Source organism: Acanthisitta chloris, unplaced genomic scaffold, assembly GCF_000695815.1.
Source record: "Acanthisitta chloris isolate BGI_N310 unplaced genomic scaffold, ASM69581v1 scaffold204, whole genome shotgun sequence".
Lineage (NCBI taxonomy): Eukaryota > Metazoa > Chordata > Aves > Passeriformes > Acanthisittidae > Acanthisitta > Acanthisitta chloris.
The window spans coordinates 26,829-46,484 of NW_008670733.1; the positions used below are offsets into that span (position 1 = coordinate 26,829).

Consider the following 19,656-nt stretch of genomic DNA (forward strand, 5'->3'; position numbering starts at 1 on the left):
GGGTACTTAGCCACATCCATGCAAAATAGCAGTATGTTTTAGAGTGGTAGGTAGAAGTGTGGGTATCTTGGTTAGTAGTGTGTAGATATCTTTAGTTAGGGTCCCGCAAATTTAAAGAAAGCAGTTGCTAAATCTATTCTGTATTTTTAAACTCAGTATTCTTCCTTCTATGCCATGCAGACAGAAAAGCATAAATAATACCCAGATTCTGAACATTTGAGAATTTCAATCTTCTGACCTATTTGGCAAGCCAAGCCACTTTTTTCAACACCATTACATGTTATATTTTTCAAACAGTCTCCAAACAGCCTTTGTAAACAATCTGTATTTTTCAAAACACAATTGTTTTTAAAAATCCTTTCTCCTCCCAGGGAGTGTATGTTTATTATGCCTGTGTGACTGTTTCCTAATAAATATTTGCTTGAAGTCTAATTGAATTGAGTACAACATAAAATTCAAGTAAGAACATTGTAAAGATCTTACAGATAAGTTTCTCTTATATACAAAGGACCTGCTTCTGTGATGTACATTAGTATTAACTAAAGTGGAATTTAAGTGCATTCCCAAATGTTTTAATGAATTGAGATTTATATTCCCTCAAAATTTGCATCTGTCAAAAATGTTTTTAAAATGATAGTTGAGATTATAACTGGCGGGGGGCAGGGAATGGGGGGGTTTGAGGTGGTTTACTGATCTTGGCCTTGCTTCCCAGCCCATTCTCTCCTCTGCTGCCTGTAGGTTTTCTAAGTGTTCTGGGCTAATCTGGAACAAACGTGCAGCAGTATGGGATGTGATTTGAAGTTGGGATTGGTTCAGTCCCTATTCAGACTTAGAAATAAAACTTTCTTCACATGTCCTCAAAATAGTCTTAAATGAACTAGTCCAAATAGAAACAGTTCCAGTCCACTTACATGAGTCAAGATTAGTGCAAGTGCAATTATACAGAAGTTGTTCACTGCTTGTAGCACTTTTTTAAAGACTCATCTCTAAATCTGTTGCTGTTTTCATAAGCATCTTTTGAAGTTGCGAAGAAATTCAAATTTTCTTAGTCCTGTTGCATTGACAACCGGCTCTGCCTTTCTTTCCTGCTGTTGGTACATAAACATATAAAATTTCTTAGTCTAACATACTCACAGACAACACTGGTGTTCTGCCTCACTCTCCCTCTTTTCTTCTTTACCAAATTTGATATATTTATTAGTCTTATTAGTGTCTATTTCCCTGAACAGTTTTTGCACTTAATATAAGCTCTAGTATCTGTTATTTGCCACTGGCACAAATACAAACCCCAGCGTAACTAGATCACACAATCACAGAATCATCAAGGTTGGAAGAGACCTTCAAGATCATCTAGTCTACCCGTCAACCCAGCACCACCATAATCACCCCTAAGCCACATCCCCAAGTGCCACCTCTAGATGCCTCTTGAACAATTCCAGAGATGGTGACTCCACCACCTTCCTGGGCAACTTATTCCAGTGCCTAACTACTCTTCCAGTGACATTTCTTTTTCTAATATCTAATCCAGACTTCCTCTTGTGCAGCTTAAAGCCATTTCCTCCCATACTTAACACTTGAGACACGGCAGAAGAGACTGACCTCCACGTCACTACTGCCTCCTTTCAGGTAGTTGTGGAGAGTGAGTTGTACATCATATCTTCTATCTTCTGAAATAAAAAATGCATTCATTTAGTTGGATTCAGTTTGCCTGTGGAAAAGAATTTGAGCAAGATTTTGAGCAAGGGCCTTAGGATTTAGATTCTTTTGTGGAAGATGATCTTGCATTTTCTCCCATACTCTTGAGACACGGCAGAAGAGACTGACCTCCACGTCACTACTGCCTCCTTTCAGGTAGTTGTGGAGAGTGAGTTGTACATCATATCTTCTATCTTCTGAAATAAAAAATGCATTCATTTAGTTGGATTCAGTTTGCCTGTGGAAAAGAATTTGAGCAAGATTTTGAGCAAGGGCCTTAGGATTTAGATTCTTTTGTGGAAGATGATCTTGCATTTTTCTGCATATTTGTGTAAGTTTGCTCTGCTTTTCTGTGAGTTTACTGCCCTGTAGCTCATTGTCAGCGTGGTTTCAACAGCACGGAAATACCAACAATATTTCAGTTATAAATTGCTTTTAGACTGTATGTAGCATACAGAATATTTCGGGATACTTAAGGCAAAAAGGCACTCTGGAATTTCAGATAACAAAATTACTGTTAATTCTTTAATCCATGCCTAATAATATTGCAGGAAGTGAAACGTTGTTATTAGTAGTGAGGGTAATAAAGCTCTCCCACATTATTAAGCAAACTGGCAGCTTTGAAAAACTCAGAGATAACTTATTACAGAAAGGGAAAACAAATATTTCTGGTATCGACTGACATCTTCCTGCCAAGTTTGTGTTGGTCAAAGTGTACGTTTGCTTCTGAGTTAAATAGTTCTCCCTTCCTTGCATGTTGTCTGTTGGAAGGAGCCAGCAGTACGTGAGGGCTGGAGGTGGTGTTTGCGTGGCGTAGGTGGGGTTGCTCTCCATTGCCTTTAAGGGCTGACCTGTGTCCCCAGGGGCAGGTGCCATGCAGGGGCTGGAGCCAGGGAGGGGAGGGAACGTGTGTCAGGAAGCAGTGGCACGCGTGCACCTGCCTGTCATCTGCTCGGGTCTGCCTGCACCTGCCCGCGTGCCTCTGTCACGCCTGAGCAGAAAAAAAAACCCTGGAGAAGCAGATGGCTATGTGTAACTTCAGAGAAGCAAAAATGTTTTCTGAAATGACCTAATGAGTCATTTATAGGTGGATGCATTTATAAGCATATGGTTACAGTGTTCGTTGAATGTACTGGAGATTTTCAAATTGCTATAGTAGAAATGTTCATCTGGAAGATATCAGAAACAGCCAGGCTAACCAAGATCTGATTTCTTGCCTTTCTTTTCAAGTGTATTCTTGATTGACATGATCATTGTCCAGGGGTTAAAAGTCAAGATGGTGTCCAGTTCCTATCTGTTGCTTCCTCTAGGACTCTGGTCAGATCATTCAGTTCTTTCTCATATTTTAGTTCTCACTTGTAACACCCATGCACCAATAGTCTCAATAATAGAAGTTATTTTGCAAAAAATGTCATATAAATGTGAACTTTTAATACATTAACATTAATATTGTTGGTGCACATATATTTTCCTCCCCTTGACCTTTATTTTGGGGTTATTTCATTTGATGTTCACTGAGCAGTAGCTGAGATGTAGTTAAAGGAGCCTTTTCTAAAGGCATGAAGTTGTGTTAAGAGAAAAGCAACAAAAGTACGTTGTAATATCTCTTACCAGCATTATTTTTTAGCATCTCAAGGCATCATCACTTTTTAAGACAATTGTAACTCCAGTGATAGAAGTGAGGAAACAACACACAGGAACAATAAACAGGAGATGTGTAAAGGTGTTTGTGTGTTACCTCCAAAGAAAATTAGTGATATATGGAGAGATTTAGTTAATTGTCTGGTAATCTCATCAGCGTGCCTAGTGTCACACCAGCACTAATAGGAAGGATATACACATTAACTAAAAAGGTGTATTACATTCATCTAGGCTGCTATACATCCCCCTGACAGGTTTAAAAGAAGAGACATTCAGTTCCTTGCCAAGTACAATGTTATGTATATATTGGTTTTAGCAAGGGCAGTTAATGCATACCTAAGTATTTTTTCCTATTTAGCAATAGTTTTCTGTTTACTCTTTGTGTATAGAATACACAAACACATCTTGGCAGAAAATGTTTCTATTCTAGGACTTAAGTTCCTACTAAAGTCAATGACAGCTTTACTTCTGAGTGATAAAAAAGCAGAACTATACCAATACACTTTTAAAAATCCATGCCTCAATCTGCTCTGTGGTTTTTACTTTGTAGCAAAATTATACCATTGTATGTTGTGTTTGTACCCTGAGACTTCAATGCAATTGAGGAATACTTCAGGCTAGCAGGAATAGCAAGTAATATTTTTTTATTTTAGGAGGCTGAAAGTGTAGTGATTCTGCAGGAAGTTTATTGTGGCACAGTACCTTGTGCCAAAAAAAAAAAAAAAAAAAAAGGTACCTTTTGTTTTAAAATGTCTGTAGATCAATTCCTGAGGCTGGAATATTATCAGCAGAGCACCTGCAGAGTCCAATGCTGGCTGAAGTGCTGAGAATCCCAAGTTTGGCTTATTACAGAGCATGCATTTTCTTTTAAACATCATTCTCCATGTTAAATACACCTTTAAAAATGGCCAAGTTGCTCTCACTTAAATTCTTTCACTATTTATTCTCTGTAATTTTATTGGCTCTGACGTAGTGCTGATACAAGAAAATGTAGAATATTTCATGTAAGTAATTTTATTTTCTTTAAAACCTTTATTTGTAGTCAGTTCTTGAATAGCTCAGGAGACCACCTTTATGCAACAGCTGTGTGCACCAAACAAGGATCCTGTGATTTCTCTGTATGTGTTCATCTAAACCATAGCATGGGGTTGATGTTCTTGTGCCAAAAGGCAGCAACTTTCAAGTCAAGTTTTCCATTTCAAAAGGTAATAGGTGTTCTGGAAGTGGATACTCTATTGCAGCTTAGTTACAAATGAATTCCTGATATCCTGAACATACCTGATCACAGGTTGCAGGTTGTCAGTTTCTTTCACAGGTCATCTGAGATACTGCTGCGTGACGCATGGTTCGATTTGTCATGGACCTTGGGATTGTCGTGAAATAGAAGCAGGCCAGGTTTTCTTTTCTTCCTCAACCTGTGGACTTAACACCTAGAAAATTCCTTAGCCAGAACTATTTACCTTGGACCATATCACTTCAAAGGGTGAACCGCAGTATCAACAATCTTATTGTGCAGCTGCTTTGCAATACAAAGAAACGCAAGGGGGGAAAAAAAACCCACAACAAAACCTATATTGCATTGGCAAACAGTATTTGTTTTCCGGGAATTCTCTGTACTAACCATCTTGGTTCAATGACAGTTTTATTTGAAGAGCTCATATACCAGACATGACATTAATAACAGTTACCATAATGTTTCTGGAAGCTGCAGTGCTTCAGACATGCTACATTTTGCCTGATCTAATTCTGTTGAAATTCATTCATCTTTCTGTTGGCTTCAGTGGGAAATCGATCAGGCCCTTAAAAAGTATATACTTAAAATAGCTTAAGAGAGGGAATGGTCATACATTAGGACAATTGAATAGATCTTGAACATCTACTCCAACGCTGTGGGGGGAAAAAAAGCAAACTAATTTTTAAGCTTGGCTAATTAAGCCTTGGAGAGTTGTAGCAGGGAGCTCAGCAGCTGCAGGCCTAACCAGCAATCATTTGCCAATATAGTCTGCGGCTGTGGAAAGACACACTGCATTAGCAAAGGTAGCGAGGCACACTCTGCTGAGTAGTTCTGTTGATGGCAGAATTTTTACTCTTAAAACTTTGTTCCTAAAACCAGTCCTATGATTAAACAAAGGAACAGTGCTGGGGTAAGGTGTGGATAAGGATTTTAGATCAGCATTATGGTCAAGATGCAGATAGCAGCAAATGAAGACCCTCCTCATTTTAAAGACTTTTGTAAAGGAGGTAGTCAGTGTAGGGTAGAATATAGAAATACATAGTGTCAGAAAGTAAGGGAGTAGAAGAAGTTGCATTGTTGAAGACTTAAAATGGAAAGTTAATGGAAGAGATGTGACCTTTTGTGTGCTTTTTTAATTTTTTCTGTGTCCCCTAATAACTTTTGAATATGTTGGCTAATTTCAGCCATATTTGACAGAGATGTAGGAGCCTGTGAGAGAAAAACATTACTGCTGATTGTTTTAAATAGCAGGGAAGATGAGGAAGGCACTCTAAATCCACAGCAGGAGAAAACTCTAATGTGACATCACATTATTAGGGTATCCATGTGCAAGGGAGACACTGCTACAGACGTGGGTAAGACAATTCTAATGATTACTGAGCCGTTTCAGATGCCACTGACATTGCACATACAGAAGCCCATCAGTTTGTGGAGCAGGCGTACCAGGAGTCTGTTCGCAGTTTGTCCTCCATCAGGGACAAACTTTATTAGTTGCAAGGCAGATGGAGCTACTAATACTCTCCCCTCTCATAATTCCACAACATTTAGCTACTGTATGGAAAAAAAATGGAAAGAAAATCAGATCACAAGAATTTTCAGAGTCTCGAGGCAATGCAATATATTTTGCTACCAAATGAATTCTGTATTATCAATATGATGGAAAGGTGAGGAGGTTCAAAGATGACTACATCACCAAAAACATGACCAAGTATTTAAAATAGTAGAATTTAAACCCAGATTAATCCGTTCACTTTTACAGAGAGCATATGGCTGGGCTACAATCAGATGGTTGGCCTGATGACTGTTACTCAAAATTGATGTGAACATTCTGTAAATGCCACATGTATTGTGACTGTCATTGTCCCAGTAATCATTTAGATCAGAGTTGAGCAGTTCTGGCTAAAATAAGAGAAATAATTTCATTTTGGTCTTTGTGCCTGTGTTAGTGTGCTGTCCATTACATAACTGTGTATAAATAAGCTGAGAGGCTAAACTTTTGAACTGGTGAAATTCATTGTCACAGAAGTGTCATTTATGCTGGGGTTTGTTGTAAGTATGATTTAGAGTTCTGGTACAGACCGCTGTTTTTGAAAATTAAACCAAAAATTAAATGTAATTTTTTGGAACTGAAGGAGATATTTTTCTGGTTGCAAATTGGCTAGCAGTAGTACTTTTGTTATTTGTAGGGTGCTTAAAGGTAAAAGCAACTTTGAATTTATTTTTTTTTAGGTTTACTGCGGTGGTATTTTTGGCTTAATGTAAATAACAGTGTTGTTCCACAGAGAGGTATCATTTTACATCAAAGTCCTGATAAAATCCGGTAAATAAACTTTCCTGAACATATAAATACTAAACAATTGGGTTGTTTACTGCTAAATATTGACTTCGAGGCCTTAGAAGTGTTTTAAAACTGGTTTTTCTAGTTTCTGTTGCAGCAGGCACCCTCATAGGATCTCTTTTCAATCCCAATTTTCCTTTGCACACACCTTGTTTAAGCAGGAAGAGCTTAATTTAAGCCGTAATCTTTTATCAGAATAAACCTTAGTCTGTTTTCAAAATACTGAAGCTTCTCTCCCCCTCAGTTTGACAGGTCAGGGAAGCAGGTGATGCCCTACACTTTAAGCTTATTGCTTAAAGCTGACTGATGCTGAGTAAATGTCCTGTTTCCCCAGCCCACCTCTGCAGAGTGACACTCCTTTAATTTACCACCATTGCACCAAGTTAGGTTATCTTTGCTCAAGAACAGAGAATATAGCTCCAGTGTGCAGGGGCTTGGCTTTAGCATCTTCTGACAACTCACACTGGGATTTTATACTAATGGCTGCAGGCAGGAAGATCTGGTCTTTGTCTTTTGGTTGAAATTGTTTAGCGATGCTTTCCACTGCAGAGAATTTTAACTTTACATGTCATCAGTTGACAGTTCATCTCTATATTTGGAACACAATGTGCCTTAGCACTCTCAGGCAAAGCTAAGCCCTACTGTTTTAATGACAAGTTCCTGAGATAGCATCTACCTGCTGCCTTTATTGCTCAAGCATAAATTGCCTATGGTTAAATATTTGATCGTTTAAGATACAGGTGGCTTTTGCAGGAGTTAATGTAAGAAGTAGCATACCAATAATATACTGACTGAGTTCAAATGGATCTAAAAAGAACTGGTTAAATTAAGGAAGTACTCTGATTTTGATCACCACCACCACTCAAATTCCAGTGGTTTACTGCTTGGGTCAAATTACATTGATTTGTAACTATTGTTGTTGAATTGATTAGTTTTAACTAAAAATCATCAAATACTAACCTGTCCTTGAGTGTTGTGTTTTCTCTTTTAGAACAAAAACTGGTACATTCTTTTGTGATGGGTGGGGTGGGGGACAGAAGAGGGTGAGAAGTGCCTTATCTAATTTCAAAGTCATTTCTTTTAAAATTTATATTTCTATATGGTAGCCAGAGTCAGATCTTCTGTATTCAACTCCACCACATGAAGAAGGCAACAGATTAGGAAAAAAAGTAAATGCAGGAGAACGACTTTAACCTAAGTAACAATTATTAATACAGATTTTGTACATTGAAAAGGAGTGTCCCCTGAATGTTGTTGAAAATCCTACTAAAGGAACCAGTTCTTAAATGAAGTGTGGTATTTAGAACATGGAGATACAGATGGCATGTAAAGTAGCACAAGTAAAGAATTGTAAAATTGTTGTCATATCTTTACCTTTCTCCTTGGTTTCTAGAAATTCAGAAAGTGAAGTGGCTTTGCTGGTGGCTGTGGTTCTGGCCTGTTGACACCTGCCATGATCAGATACTTGCCCTTGCATTTCTGTGTCATAGCTGTCATAGAACCTATTCATCCTTTTAACAGAATTTGACCCCTCTAGACTCCGTACAGTAGAGGGGTGAAGGAGTTGTGGGTTTTTTAGTATGTTCCTGAAAAGAGGTTGTGCAGCTTTCAAAGTGCATAGCATAAAGTTTGCAACTCTATCAAAAAATCATTTGTGAATCCACAGAGAAGTCTCAAGAGGTCTAGTAGTATTTCCTTAACACATAAAGGTATTTTTACATCCTAATTATTTTTTATTATTATTTAAGTAGATGAAATTTGAACTCAATATTTGCATTTCATATACAAGATCCATGTGTTCCTTCTTCCAGTAAATAAAAATCATTGCAGCAGGACATACAGTCTCTGTGTCTAGATTTACAAACTGCTCCTGTGAGCAAACACTTACCATCCTGCAAAGCCTCTTTCTGTGGTCCATGAATATGCACGCAAGCATGGAGATTGGCCTGAACTCGTGGTCCACAGGCCAAAGTCCTGTATTTCTAGAGTAGAAAAAGGTGTGATAAAAGTCTCTGATGATGGCTCTTCTAAGAGCCATCTTCTCATATTGTTGGAGAAAAAAACATTATTAGTGTTGTGGATGCTCTGGCACTTCTCTTGCTCTTTTCAAGTGGCGTAGGCCAGTTCAGATCAGACCTTCTAAGCACAATATCAGTAACCTCTGATGACATGATGCTAGAGGGCTGTGAACTTTTGAGCTTTCTTCTCAGTCTTCAGTTAATGCTGGCAAATAGGAAAATTAATCTTTTTCTCCAAATGCTGAGAGGGTGGGGAGCTGCCATTGGTAGGTGCAGCAGCAGGGGCACAGCACAGACAGCTGGTGCAGGAGGAGCAGTTCTTATGCATTCCCTGTTGATCTCACATAAATGTCATCAGCTGGTGGTAAGCAGCAGCAAGATCACAGGGGTATATCTCACATGGTTCACTGGGGTCCTGAGTTTATAAAAATAGCAAAAAAGAACAGCCACAATTTCCAAAAAGAATCTCTAGGGTGTAATGCCCTGCAAGACGATACTTCTTTTCTTTTGGAATTTTCCACTTCTCATCGTGACATCTTAACATTGCAAACACCATGCAGTTCTGAGCATTCCCAAGGCAAAGCAAATCTGTGGTTTGCCATGTGCACAGACTCACTGCGCTTTCATTTTCTTTGGTTTTCATTGCCAGACATGGAAAGTAGAAACTACCCTTTAGTGAGCATATTTCCTGTCCTATTAAAATAAAGAAATCAGTGTTGATAGTTCTTGCCTTGGTCTTGCCAATATTGATTTTCATTAAAAAAACAAGCCTTGCCTGATACCCACCATGCACAAACACACACACACCCCATCCCTGATACTTTATTGCTTTAGGAAAGTTCTGGATTGATATTCCTAGACAATGAAGCCTTCTACCTGTAAAACCTGTCACCAGCAACATTATTTTACCTTTTCAACCAATTTGTCTCAAGAGTAATTGAAAAGAGCACAGCTAGGGTTGTATCAGTGTCTTAGATTTCCTACTCACTTAGGGCAGAAGTAACAGCATCAATGTTAGTACTACACTGATCTCTGGTTTGAGACAGTACTCAAAGTCCTCTTCTGTGTTTTACTGGTTTGTGCATCACCATCAAAAGCAAAATTTTTCAAATTCTCCTTTGGACACTTGTTCTGCAAATACATATGCATTTGGCTTGTGTTAACTTGAATAGCATCCCTGAAGAAAGTTGTGTTAATCACATATTTGTGTTGCATCTCTGCTTAGAGTTTTCAGAATAAAATAAAGCTCTAAAAGCTTCATTTTAAGATTTATGGGCCAGATGGCATCCAGCATCCACATATAGTATTAGTAATCTGTTCTAACAGCTGGTTTACATCCTTGATACCAGTGGGATTCAAAAGGACAGTAAAAGCATCTGACAAGAAGGTATGAATTAATAGTCATATAGTACACATCTGTTAAATTAGTAGATGGGAAATTGCTTGCTGCAGGTGACAGCATTTGCTCTTTTATTTTCAGCTGCTTAAATAGTTGTTTTCATTAATCTTCATGAAAGTTTGTTTTCATCAATTGAATCTTTCGGTGTTATCAGTACCGATAATTCAGTGACAGAAGGTAACGAGTTATATGATCGTGAATTTCAGTTTGGTTTTTAGTGGCCTACAATAAAGAGACTGTTGGTGATATAAATAATATTAATTTGATTTTGACCAAGTTTGATTCAGCTGGTTGGTGTGCTACCATCACTTTTGACCTCTGCTGCTAATTGTAGTTTAACATATCCATTTTCCTTACAGCTTAAGAGCAAAACTTCACCACTTGTCAAAGTGCTATAAAGTATTTTATTGAAGTTACTTAAAGTTCAATTAATTGTTGCATTGAGAGCAAGACCGGGGTGTATAAATTCTGAAAGAATTCCCTGGAGTTCTGAGGATTCCCAGCAGTTCTTGTTATTTGTACTTGCCACTCTTAAAGTCTTACTTTGTGATCACAAACCAAGCAGATTCCATTTTAAAGCTTGTGATGGTGTGAACTCACTTCCTTAGCAGGTGTTAAGATTTGATCAGGGGGTCAGAAACAGTCTGGTAAATTCAATGTAAGAATCTCTCAGCTGCAAGGTGGTAAACCGACTGTGTGCACTCTTGCAGTCTACTTTAGTGCAAATAATACTGGTTCACTCAAACCACATTCCTCTTTCAAGAACCTTTCAGCATTGTTTGCAAAACTCTGCTTTACTTGCCAGAGCAAGAGAGTTATGTGTGTGCATGTAGTTACTAGTCTCAGCTGGCAAAATGATAGCTTACATCTGGAGGCAATAACTTCCTGAAACTCAATGGCCTGATCCCATACCAAAAATGCTTTTATTTTAAAGGGAGGCTACAAGAGAGTCTCCCTCACTCAAGTATGAAGTGTCACAGTCAGAAAAAGATGGACCTTTCATTTTCTAGATGACTGGTCAAATTCTAACAGAAGGTGTCCCTGCCTACAGCAGGTAGGCTGGAACTCGATGATCTTTAAGCTCCCTTCTAACCCAAACCATTCTGTGATTCTGTGAAATTAGCTTGTGTTGTCTGCATTTGTCTGGATGTCAGTGGTTGTCTTCACTTGTCTGTACTGGATGAATTTCAAGTACTGAGTGTTATGTTGGGTCAGTGCCCTGATGGCCAACTTGATGCCTTTCCAGGAATCAGTAGAGGCAGAAGAAGTTCCTCCCAGAGGGCTCTGGACCTCCCTGCCTGGTATTTTTTGCCTGCATCATCATCTCTAGGTTCTCTTTTGCTTTTGCACTGTAGAGAAGACAGTCCATGGAGATACTCCTCATATCTTCAAGTCAGCTTAACAGAACCCTACTGTCCCTTGTCTGTGTTTAGGGGGAACCCCATCACAGAAGCCAGTTTCACGTAGTCAAATTATGCAACAGACTTCGACTCATTGTGTAATAATACCAAAAATCTAAATCCTTCACCAGATTCTATTCTCCAAATGATTCATTGTGATTGTCACTTTTGCAAGAAGCTTTGTAGCTCTGTATTGCTAGCAAAGGTTTCCTGATTTTGTTATGCAGACCGTCCGGAGGAAAAAATTCTGATTCATTAGTACTACATTTTATGGGTTTTGCTACTATTTGTCTTCATTTTTTAAATAAGGCACTGATGGGATATGTCCATACCTTTGGGTCTTTTGGGGGTCTTTCAAGATGTAGTAATAATGGGCCAACCCTTTCCACTGCATTTCAAAGAGTTCACAGCTCTTCAGGAGCTAGGGCTAAGACAAATTTGGGTCACAATTTTCCCTTTCTGTTCTGGACTATTTCAGATAGTATTCCATTTCTGGTATAATTTATACTGTAAGGGTACAACAGCTGCCATGAATTAGAGTACTGATGGCCACACTGTTGCAAATCTCTTCTGGTCCTGACAGACTTCTTTGGTACAGATTGTGGAAAAGGCATTCCCCACTGAGGAGCTTTGTACTGTTTACACAATACTTAAAATCATAGTTTTTCCCATATTGGATTCGAGGCATTTTTATTTTGCTATGCTCTGCCACAGCAGGATGTTAAATTCACCCATCAAGTTTATTTTGGCTGTGAGTTTTAATTGCCTTGTTGAGTTTCTTTTTCATTTTCTGGATATTGTCATCCCATTCCAGTATTTCTTCTGGAGACATCCATGTTGAAATGAAATAATTTGACTTTCAGACTAGTCAGTGGAAATTTTAGAGTGTTTAAAATAAAAGCTTGGACACAAGAAACTTGGTTCTGTCAAATCCTGTAATTTAAATGATCTTTAAATGCTGTAACATTTCCTGGGTAATCAAACCTTGGAAGGTCAATGGATCACTGTACACGTCAATTTATACTCCCAGTTCATGCTTTACATTCCACAAACAGATTTTTTTTCTGGGGAACTGCTAATGCTTGAAAAGTACTATGGAGAATAGCCATTTATTTTGTCTTTCCCTTTTCATTTGAATGTATGTGTCTTAAAAACTTGAGTGAGATGCTGTATTTGTTAAACTTTCACTTTATTGAATAAAACTAGATGGAGAATCCTTTGATGAATTCTACTATGGGACAGAGGACTGTAATTGTCACAACTTTGGCACGGTATATCATTTGCTTTGCTAAGTTTATATGTGATGGTAAGATTTCTTGCAATTCCTGATCTGTGAGGCCTACATTTTGTGTGTTTACAGCTTGCACAAGTAGACTCCAGAGGTGTTCATCTTGGCGCTGTCTTTGTTCGTGGCCTCACAACTTTGCTCATGGCCAATAGTGCCTGTGGCTTTCCATTCAGAATGGATGATTTGATGCCTTGGGCAATGTATGATGGAAAACTTTTTCAAGAAAAATACCAGCAGTCACACCGAGGTTGTTCTGTGGAAGAGCTTTTGGAAAGCAATGTAAGTAATCACATCCTCTCAGACAGTTCTGCATTCTTTGTAAAAATGTACCTGTCCGTTTTGTCTGTTGTTTTAATATTCATGTTCACACTGTTCCCCTTTCTTTGTATTTTTCCTCTCTTCATTATTCCTTTTTCATCTTCTCCACAAATAATAATTGTTCTTAAAGTGTAGAAATACTGCGCCTATAAAGTAAGCTATAATTTTACCTTTATTTTTGTTTCCATTACTCAGAGAATGATCTAAAGAAAACAGTTGTCAATTTCAAAAAATGAAAATGCCCATAATGGTTTTCTAGTACTGAGATATATAAGATCACCTTCCTGTAAGATTTTAGGCAACATATTAAGAACATCTGTAAATAAGCATACTGGGTATAATTTTTAAAGTGTTTTGGAGTGATATTTTGAAAGGCATTAAGGAACATAAAGTATGAGATGAAGGTTTGATAAATTCAAAGAGGACCTGGAAATCAGAAGACATATATCTAGATATATTTTTAGAATCTCACCAAATAAATTCCTGTACCTCTAAGTACTTTACTTAGTTCTCAGTCCCACTTTATCTTAAAAATCTGGGGATTTGTAAGATTTGCAAGATTTGCATGCTGTGTTACCAGAAAAACAGAATGACTTCAGACATGTCTGGGCAGGGAGGTACCATCAAATCCTACTGAGCACAGTACGTTGGAGTGGCATCATGTCCAGGCTCAGGTAGAGGGTCTGCTAGACTGGGTAAAAGACTGTATTGATGCACTAGTGAAGTCTTGGACTAGACCTGGCTGGTGCCCCACCAGCACAGAATATGTGGAGAGATGCTTGAGTAGAGCTGTACTCAGTGTGAAGGTAGCTCTTAGGACCTTCCATTAATGTGTCTCTTTTCAATGTGGAACTTTCAAAATGTTTTTACCTGCTGTTGCATATATCACTTGAGATTAAAGTAATTACAGAGGAAAAGGTTTCAGGTTTGAATTATTTTAATCTCATACATTCAATAGCAGTTTTAGTATAATTAGTTTCCTTCTGTAATTTTTTGTCCAGTTACATGCCATGCTGATCTGGAGTGATGAGTGGAACACTTGTGGGTGTGTGGAATGAATGTGTTGTTAGCATGAAGGAGGAGAATAATCCCTTCCATATGTATTCAATCATGTAATTAGGACTATAACCTCTATCCAAATCCTGTGGTTCCCATTAATTGATCTGTTGATTTTAGTAGATTTTGGGTTGGGCCAATTGTTCATCCAGTTTTTCATGCAGGACTTTTGCAGAACAATAGAGGGTTTAAAGAATAAATGGGGAAATGTAAAAGTATCCAGATTTGTGTGAAATTGATATTTCTTTTCCATTTGGGTAGAATTCAGGGTAATTAATAACTTTGACAATATATATATCTCAATCTGTAAAAATTTATATTAGTCGAGAGGTATTTTTAGATGTGTTAGGTAGTATGTTGTAGCTAACATTTGAAAATCTTGATGTGGTAATATTAAAGTTATATTTTATCCTGTCTTGTAATGAAGGTGAAGAAAGATGCTGAGAATAGAACAGAGCTGGAAATATGCTTGATCAACTAAAATATCTAGGTTAGGATTTTTAAGATCCTGATGCTCTGTTTTAAACAAGCATCACTAAACTGTTCTGTTGTGAGGAAAAACACTCTGGCCATGTGCATTCTTAGAGTAGTTTACATGTCTTTTTCAGGTACGATTTTATGGTACATATATGGCAGAGATAGCTTCTAGACTAATAAAATAGTTTTCCAGCTTACCAGTTTGAGGCAAGAATCTGTTTCGGGGAGAATTGCCAAAAGATGCCAGTTTAGCTGGGGACACTGGCAAGGCAACAAGCATATGTGATTGTTTTTTCCTATTATTATAAGTTCAGCTTTAATAAATAAAACTGGTACTTAGTTCCTGGCAGAGTTTAAGTAAGGTTCTGCTGGAAGCCAAGATCTTTCAGCACTCATTTGTTAACACTATACATCTAATCTGGCGATAGTAAGGGCATTGTATTCAGGAAAGAAAATGATTCTACATGGGGTATTTTGTTTTAGAAAAGATAAATAATAGGAAAAACGTTATTCCTTTTGGTGTTCAGTGCTTGTCTCCTAACTACTAAGGCCCCTTCTGTATGATCTGGACAGTTGCATTCCTTCAGGGACTTCAGATAATCTCAGAAACAGTGTTGTTTTGACTATGATGGGCTTAAGTACAGTTAATAGCTTTCAGAAAACTACAGTGGAAATACAATCCTGGGTAAATATTTACATGTATATCAGAAATCTTGAATACTTTAGGGTTTGCTTCCTGCAGATTCTAGTACCTAAAGAAGAAAATGTATACATTAAATACAAGTTGATATATTTGTGGACAAATTTTTGTGTAGCTCAGCTCTTTGTAACCTAACAACTGATAAAGAGTAAAAAATTGACACTTTTTGACAAGAATAAAAAACAGTGTTGTCTTGCTTTTTTAAAAAAATATGCTAAGTTCATATTATTCTCTGTTTTTCAAAACAGTAATCATATTAGTTTGTTTATCCACACAGAAAATTGGATATAATAGTCTCATAAAGCAGTGAGGCAATGATATTATCACTTTATTAGTCTTTTTACTGAGCTTCTCACTAATGAGTATGTTTATGATCAATTTTTTTCAATTAAAACCAAATTACATAATGAGGTCAGCAGAAGTGATATGTTTTGTTCTTTTCTGATCATGCCTTTCATCCAGCTTTCATAAACACATTCTGAATTTGTTTTCCCAAGAATAAAATGAAAGGTTTTTTGCATTAGAGGGTGTTCTTCACAGACTGGGCTCAGTTTGAGAAAAACAAATCTGTGGGATTTGTTAAAGGCTCTGTAAAGAGTTGTTAGCTTAAAACATGTACTAGGAACATTTGCAGGAGGGTTCAGGGGTTCTAAGAAATCGCTCTAGTTGCTGCAGTCTTGCTACCTGTTGGATATTTATTTTATTTTATCCTGTCATCGTCTTCCCTCCTTCCTGCTCCTACAAAAAGGAATTGTCAGCCTGTACAAACCAGTTCAGTTTTATGAAACATTGCTCTAAACTCTGTCCTTTCATCATTCTCTTCATTGTGTGCTAAATCCCATATGCCCAGTACAAAATGAAATGCATTCTAAGATCTCTCCCTTTTTCAAAGCTCACTGAAATCAGTGAAAGTTAAGGATGTATCACATCTCTCAGTATTGCATCTTTAAATAGCTTCAGCTGGTCCTTTTGACAGTAGAACTTTTCCTCACACCTCACAGTAAATATTTTTTTTAATTTCCCCATTTCTCTTTAGACAGTTATATTTCATCAGACAGAAGTTGGGGCTGTTGTATTACTTTTGGGTTAAGTTTTGTTTCTAATGTATGAGATTAAGAGACTTTTATTTCAACTGGTATATTTTCCATGAGTTCATCAGTCCTTATCTGGAGGTTTAACCATCTCTACCTCAGGTATTGCTTATAGAAGTCTAGTTAAGTTTATCTACAGGTGCAAGGTAATAGAATGAGAAAGGAAGTGATTTACAGATGTGAGAAGAGAAGAAAAACAGGCTTCACCGAGGAAGGGGAAGGCATTTCTTCTGACCTCTGCTCATCCCTTCAAGTCTCCACTTTTCATATGAAATGGTAGAACTTTATTTCCTGAAAAATGTGTACCAGATCTACCACCTTCATATATGCATGAGTGTGGCCAAGATGAGTCTTGTTGTGTATGTGTTTGATTTGTTCTATACCTGCAGAGAGAAGAGCAGAACAGTCACTGATTTTTAACCCTGTTGTCTGCAGGAGTCTTTGTATACACCTTTCGAGAATCTGAAATCTTTCATTTGCAAGGTTTGCACAGCAAAGAAGAGAACGATACAGAGCAGACCAAGAGGGAATGGATTTCTCACAGGTTGGCATTGTGTTAATTTGCTCAGTAAAGTTAATATATCAATGAGCTCAATTGTCCTTCAACAGCAGCCGCAATTGCATAGGCAGCCCATCAAGCTAAGTAACTTGTAAGGGGTTTCTCCAAGAAACCAAAGGGGAGATCTAAGAAAATATTACCCATTTCTAGGAATTCATGTGAATTTTATTACCCAAGTGTAGATAGAATAGTATTTCCATCTAGCTACATAGTTAGTGAGATGTATGCGATACATATCATTCACCGACAGAAACATCACTATTTACTCAGTGACTAAAGTTATTTTTATAGTAGGAATTAAATGACTCAGAGTTTTTTGTTCCATTCCCTCAGGGGAGCTGTTTTAACACTGATGAATGTCTGAACAAGGCATTAAAGAGAGAAAATTTCTTACTGGATTCCTTGATAATAGTTCAAAATATAAGAAAGCTTTTGGGCAACTTGGAAAATGGTGCTTTTTTGTTTAAAAAAAGCCTTTTTTCCCCCAGTTTCATGGCTCAGTTTCCTAAAGGCATTTGTTTTCCCTACCTGATCTGCCTGACTTTCAGGGGAAAAAAAACATCTAAAAGGTTTTTAGCATCAGTCACAGATCAACCTGAATGTTGAGGCTTTTGAGACTTCGAAATAATTTACACCAAATCTCAGTGTTTATGCTTGTATTATGTTTATTAGTTGCTTAATACTTGATGAATTTTAATGTCTGTGAGGACAAAAGTTGCCTCTTTAGAGTTGTTTGAGCAAATTACAACAGAGAGAATGATTTTCTGCTTGTTCAGTAACTTGCATTATCCAACAGCAATACTTCTGATGTACTACACCATGCTGGTGCTGGACATTCAAAATTAAGGATATCTGTTGGTGATTTATGATACCAGACCTTGTTAGCATCTGCTTTTCCTTGAGAGCTATACTTAACCATTTTAATATGATTTGTGATTCCAATTTTAACAGAGATTTCTGTTTGTTTTAATGACTGCAGTCTCCAAATCTGTGTCATAAAATTTTGGTCTGGTTTCTAAATACACTTGTTAACAGCTTGTAATCATGATGTGCATAGATGGGAATGAGGACAAGAGCCATGCTTATTAGGCTGACTTTGGTTTGGAAAAATTGTAATTGTGCATAAGTGTTAACATAAAACTAAGAAGTATTGTTTCCTGAAAAAGAATATGCTGTCCTTCTTTTTCTTCATTTAATCTTATATACTGTCACAGTTGCTTAGTAAATGCTGTTTTTCAGGGAGAGCACAAAGAGATTTTAATCCCAGATTTCAACAGCCATACAGAAATTATTTTGCTTCTCCATATCATAACCAGATGAGGGGGTTTGTACAGAGAAATCATCAACCACAAGGTAAAAAAATGTGTGCACATGTTTTGGGAATTGTTTCTATCAACAATATAACAGCTCTGTGTTTATATGCAGTTTGTGTTTGTGTGTGTGCAGTTACCCTGTGGCTGCAGCACTCAGTAACAAGACTTGCACCAGTTATGGTTGAGTACTATCGTTAGCAAAAACTGACTCTGCAGGGCGAGTAGAGTGTAGCATTATAATCTGTAGTCATGTTTTACTCACAGTGTTCTGGGAAAAAAAACCTTTCATGTGGTATTTATAATTTTCATGCTTGGTCTGAGCTGAACTATGTTTAAAATTGTGATGGTTCTAAAACAAATTGGCACAGCTGCACAGAAATGTCTGTCTGAAGTCCTTAGCTGCAGATCTTCGCTCATACTTCAACAAAACACTTAAGCATATGAATAAAGTTAAACACATTCTGAAGTGGTTTTCTAGATCAGGGTCTTAGCTTCCAGGTCACTGCCTAAGTGTTACAAATGCAAGTTCTGTCTTGTCTTGTCTTGGCATTAACCTTAAATCATTCAGCAGTGTCACTTCTTGAGAAGAACAGACATTTCAATGAGTCATCACTGCAGGTAACAATATTGAGGTGTAATAATTCAGTTTTATTGCCTTGTTACTGTGAGTTGAAGCATATATGCATAGATTAAAGAAAATAAGCAAAAGGAAGAGAAGTGTCTAAGAAGCATCAATTATTTCAGAAAGTCTGCAGAGCCTGAATTGGTTTTGTGTTTCCAGGTGAGGTTTTCAAAGAAGATTGATGGTATGATTAGGGAAGATAAATAAATACAGCAAAGTCTTTAATGTGTTTCAGCTGCCACTGTTGAATGATTGAGAGTAAGATACTGTCATTTGATTCACAGATTGTTCAATCCTGTATGTAAAATATGAATCTAAAATGAGTGTCTGTCTTGACCATAAGCAAAACCAAAACTGGTCATTGTTACTGTAACCATCTCAAGAAACCTGATGTTCAGGGGTCAGGTCATCTCTGACCAGCTCCAGAGATCTTACAACTAGATTTATTCCACAAAGTATGTTCCCCAGTAACTGCTGCTGTGTTGTAAATGTCTTTCAGTAGCATTA

At 37.4% G+C, this 19,656-nt stretch overlaps 1 protein-coding gene across 1 annotated transcript in view; it reads left to right on the plus strand.

Annotated features, from left to right (window-relative positions):
* Positions 1-19,656, plus strand: part of FAM120B (family with sequence similarity 120B) — a 47,658-nt gene that overhangs the window by 25,331 nt on the left and 2,671 nt on the right. The window contains exons 6-8 of the mRNA XM_009073764.1: positions 13,086-13,292; positions 17,091-17,199; positions 18,454-18,567. Of these exons, the coding sequence (XP_009072012.1) occupies positions 13,086-13,292; positions 17,091-17,199; positions 18,454-18,567 (430 nt within the window). The remainder of the gene's footprint in view (positions 1-13,085; positions 13,293-17,090; positions 17,200-18,453; positions 18,568-19,656) is intronic.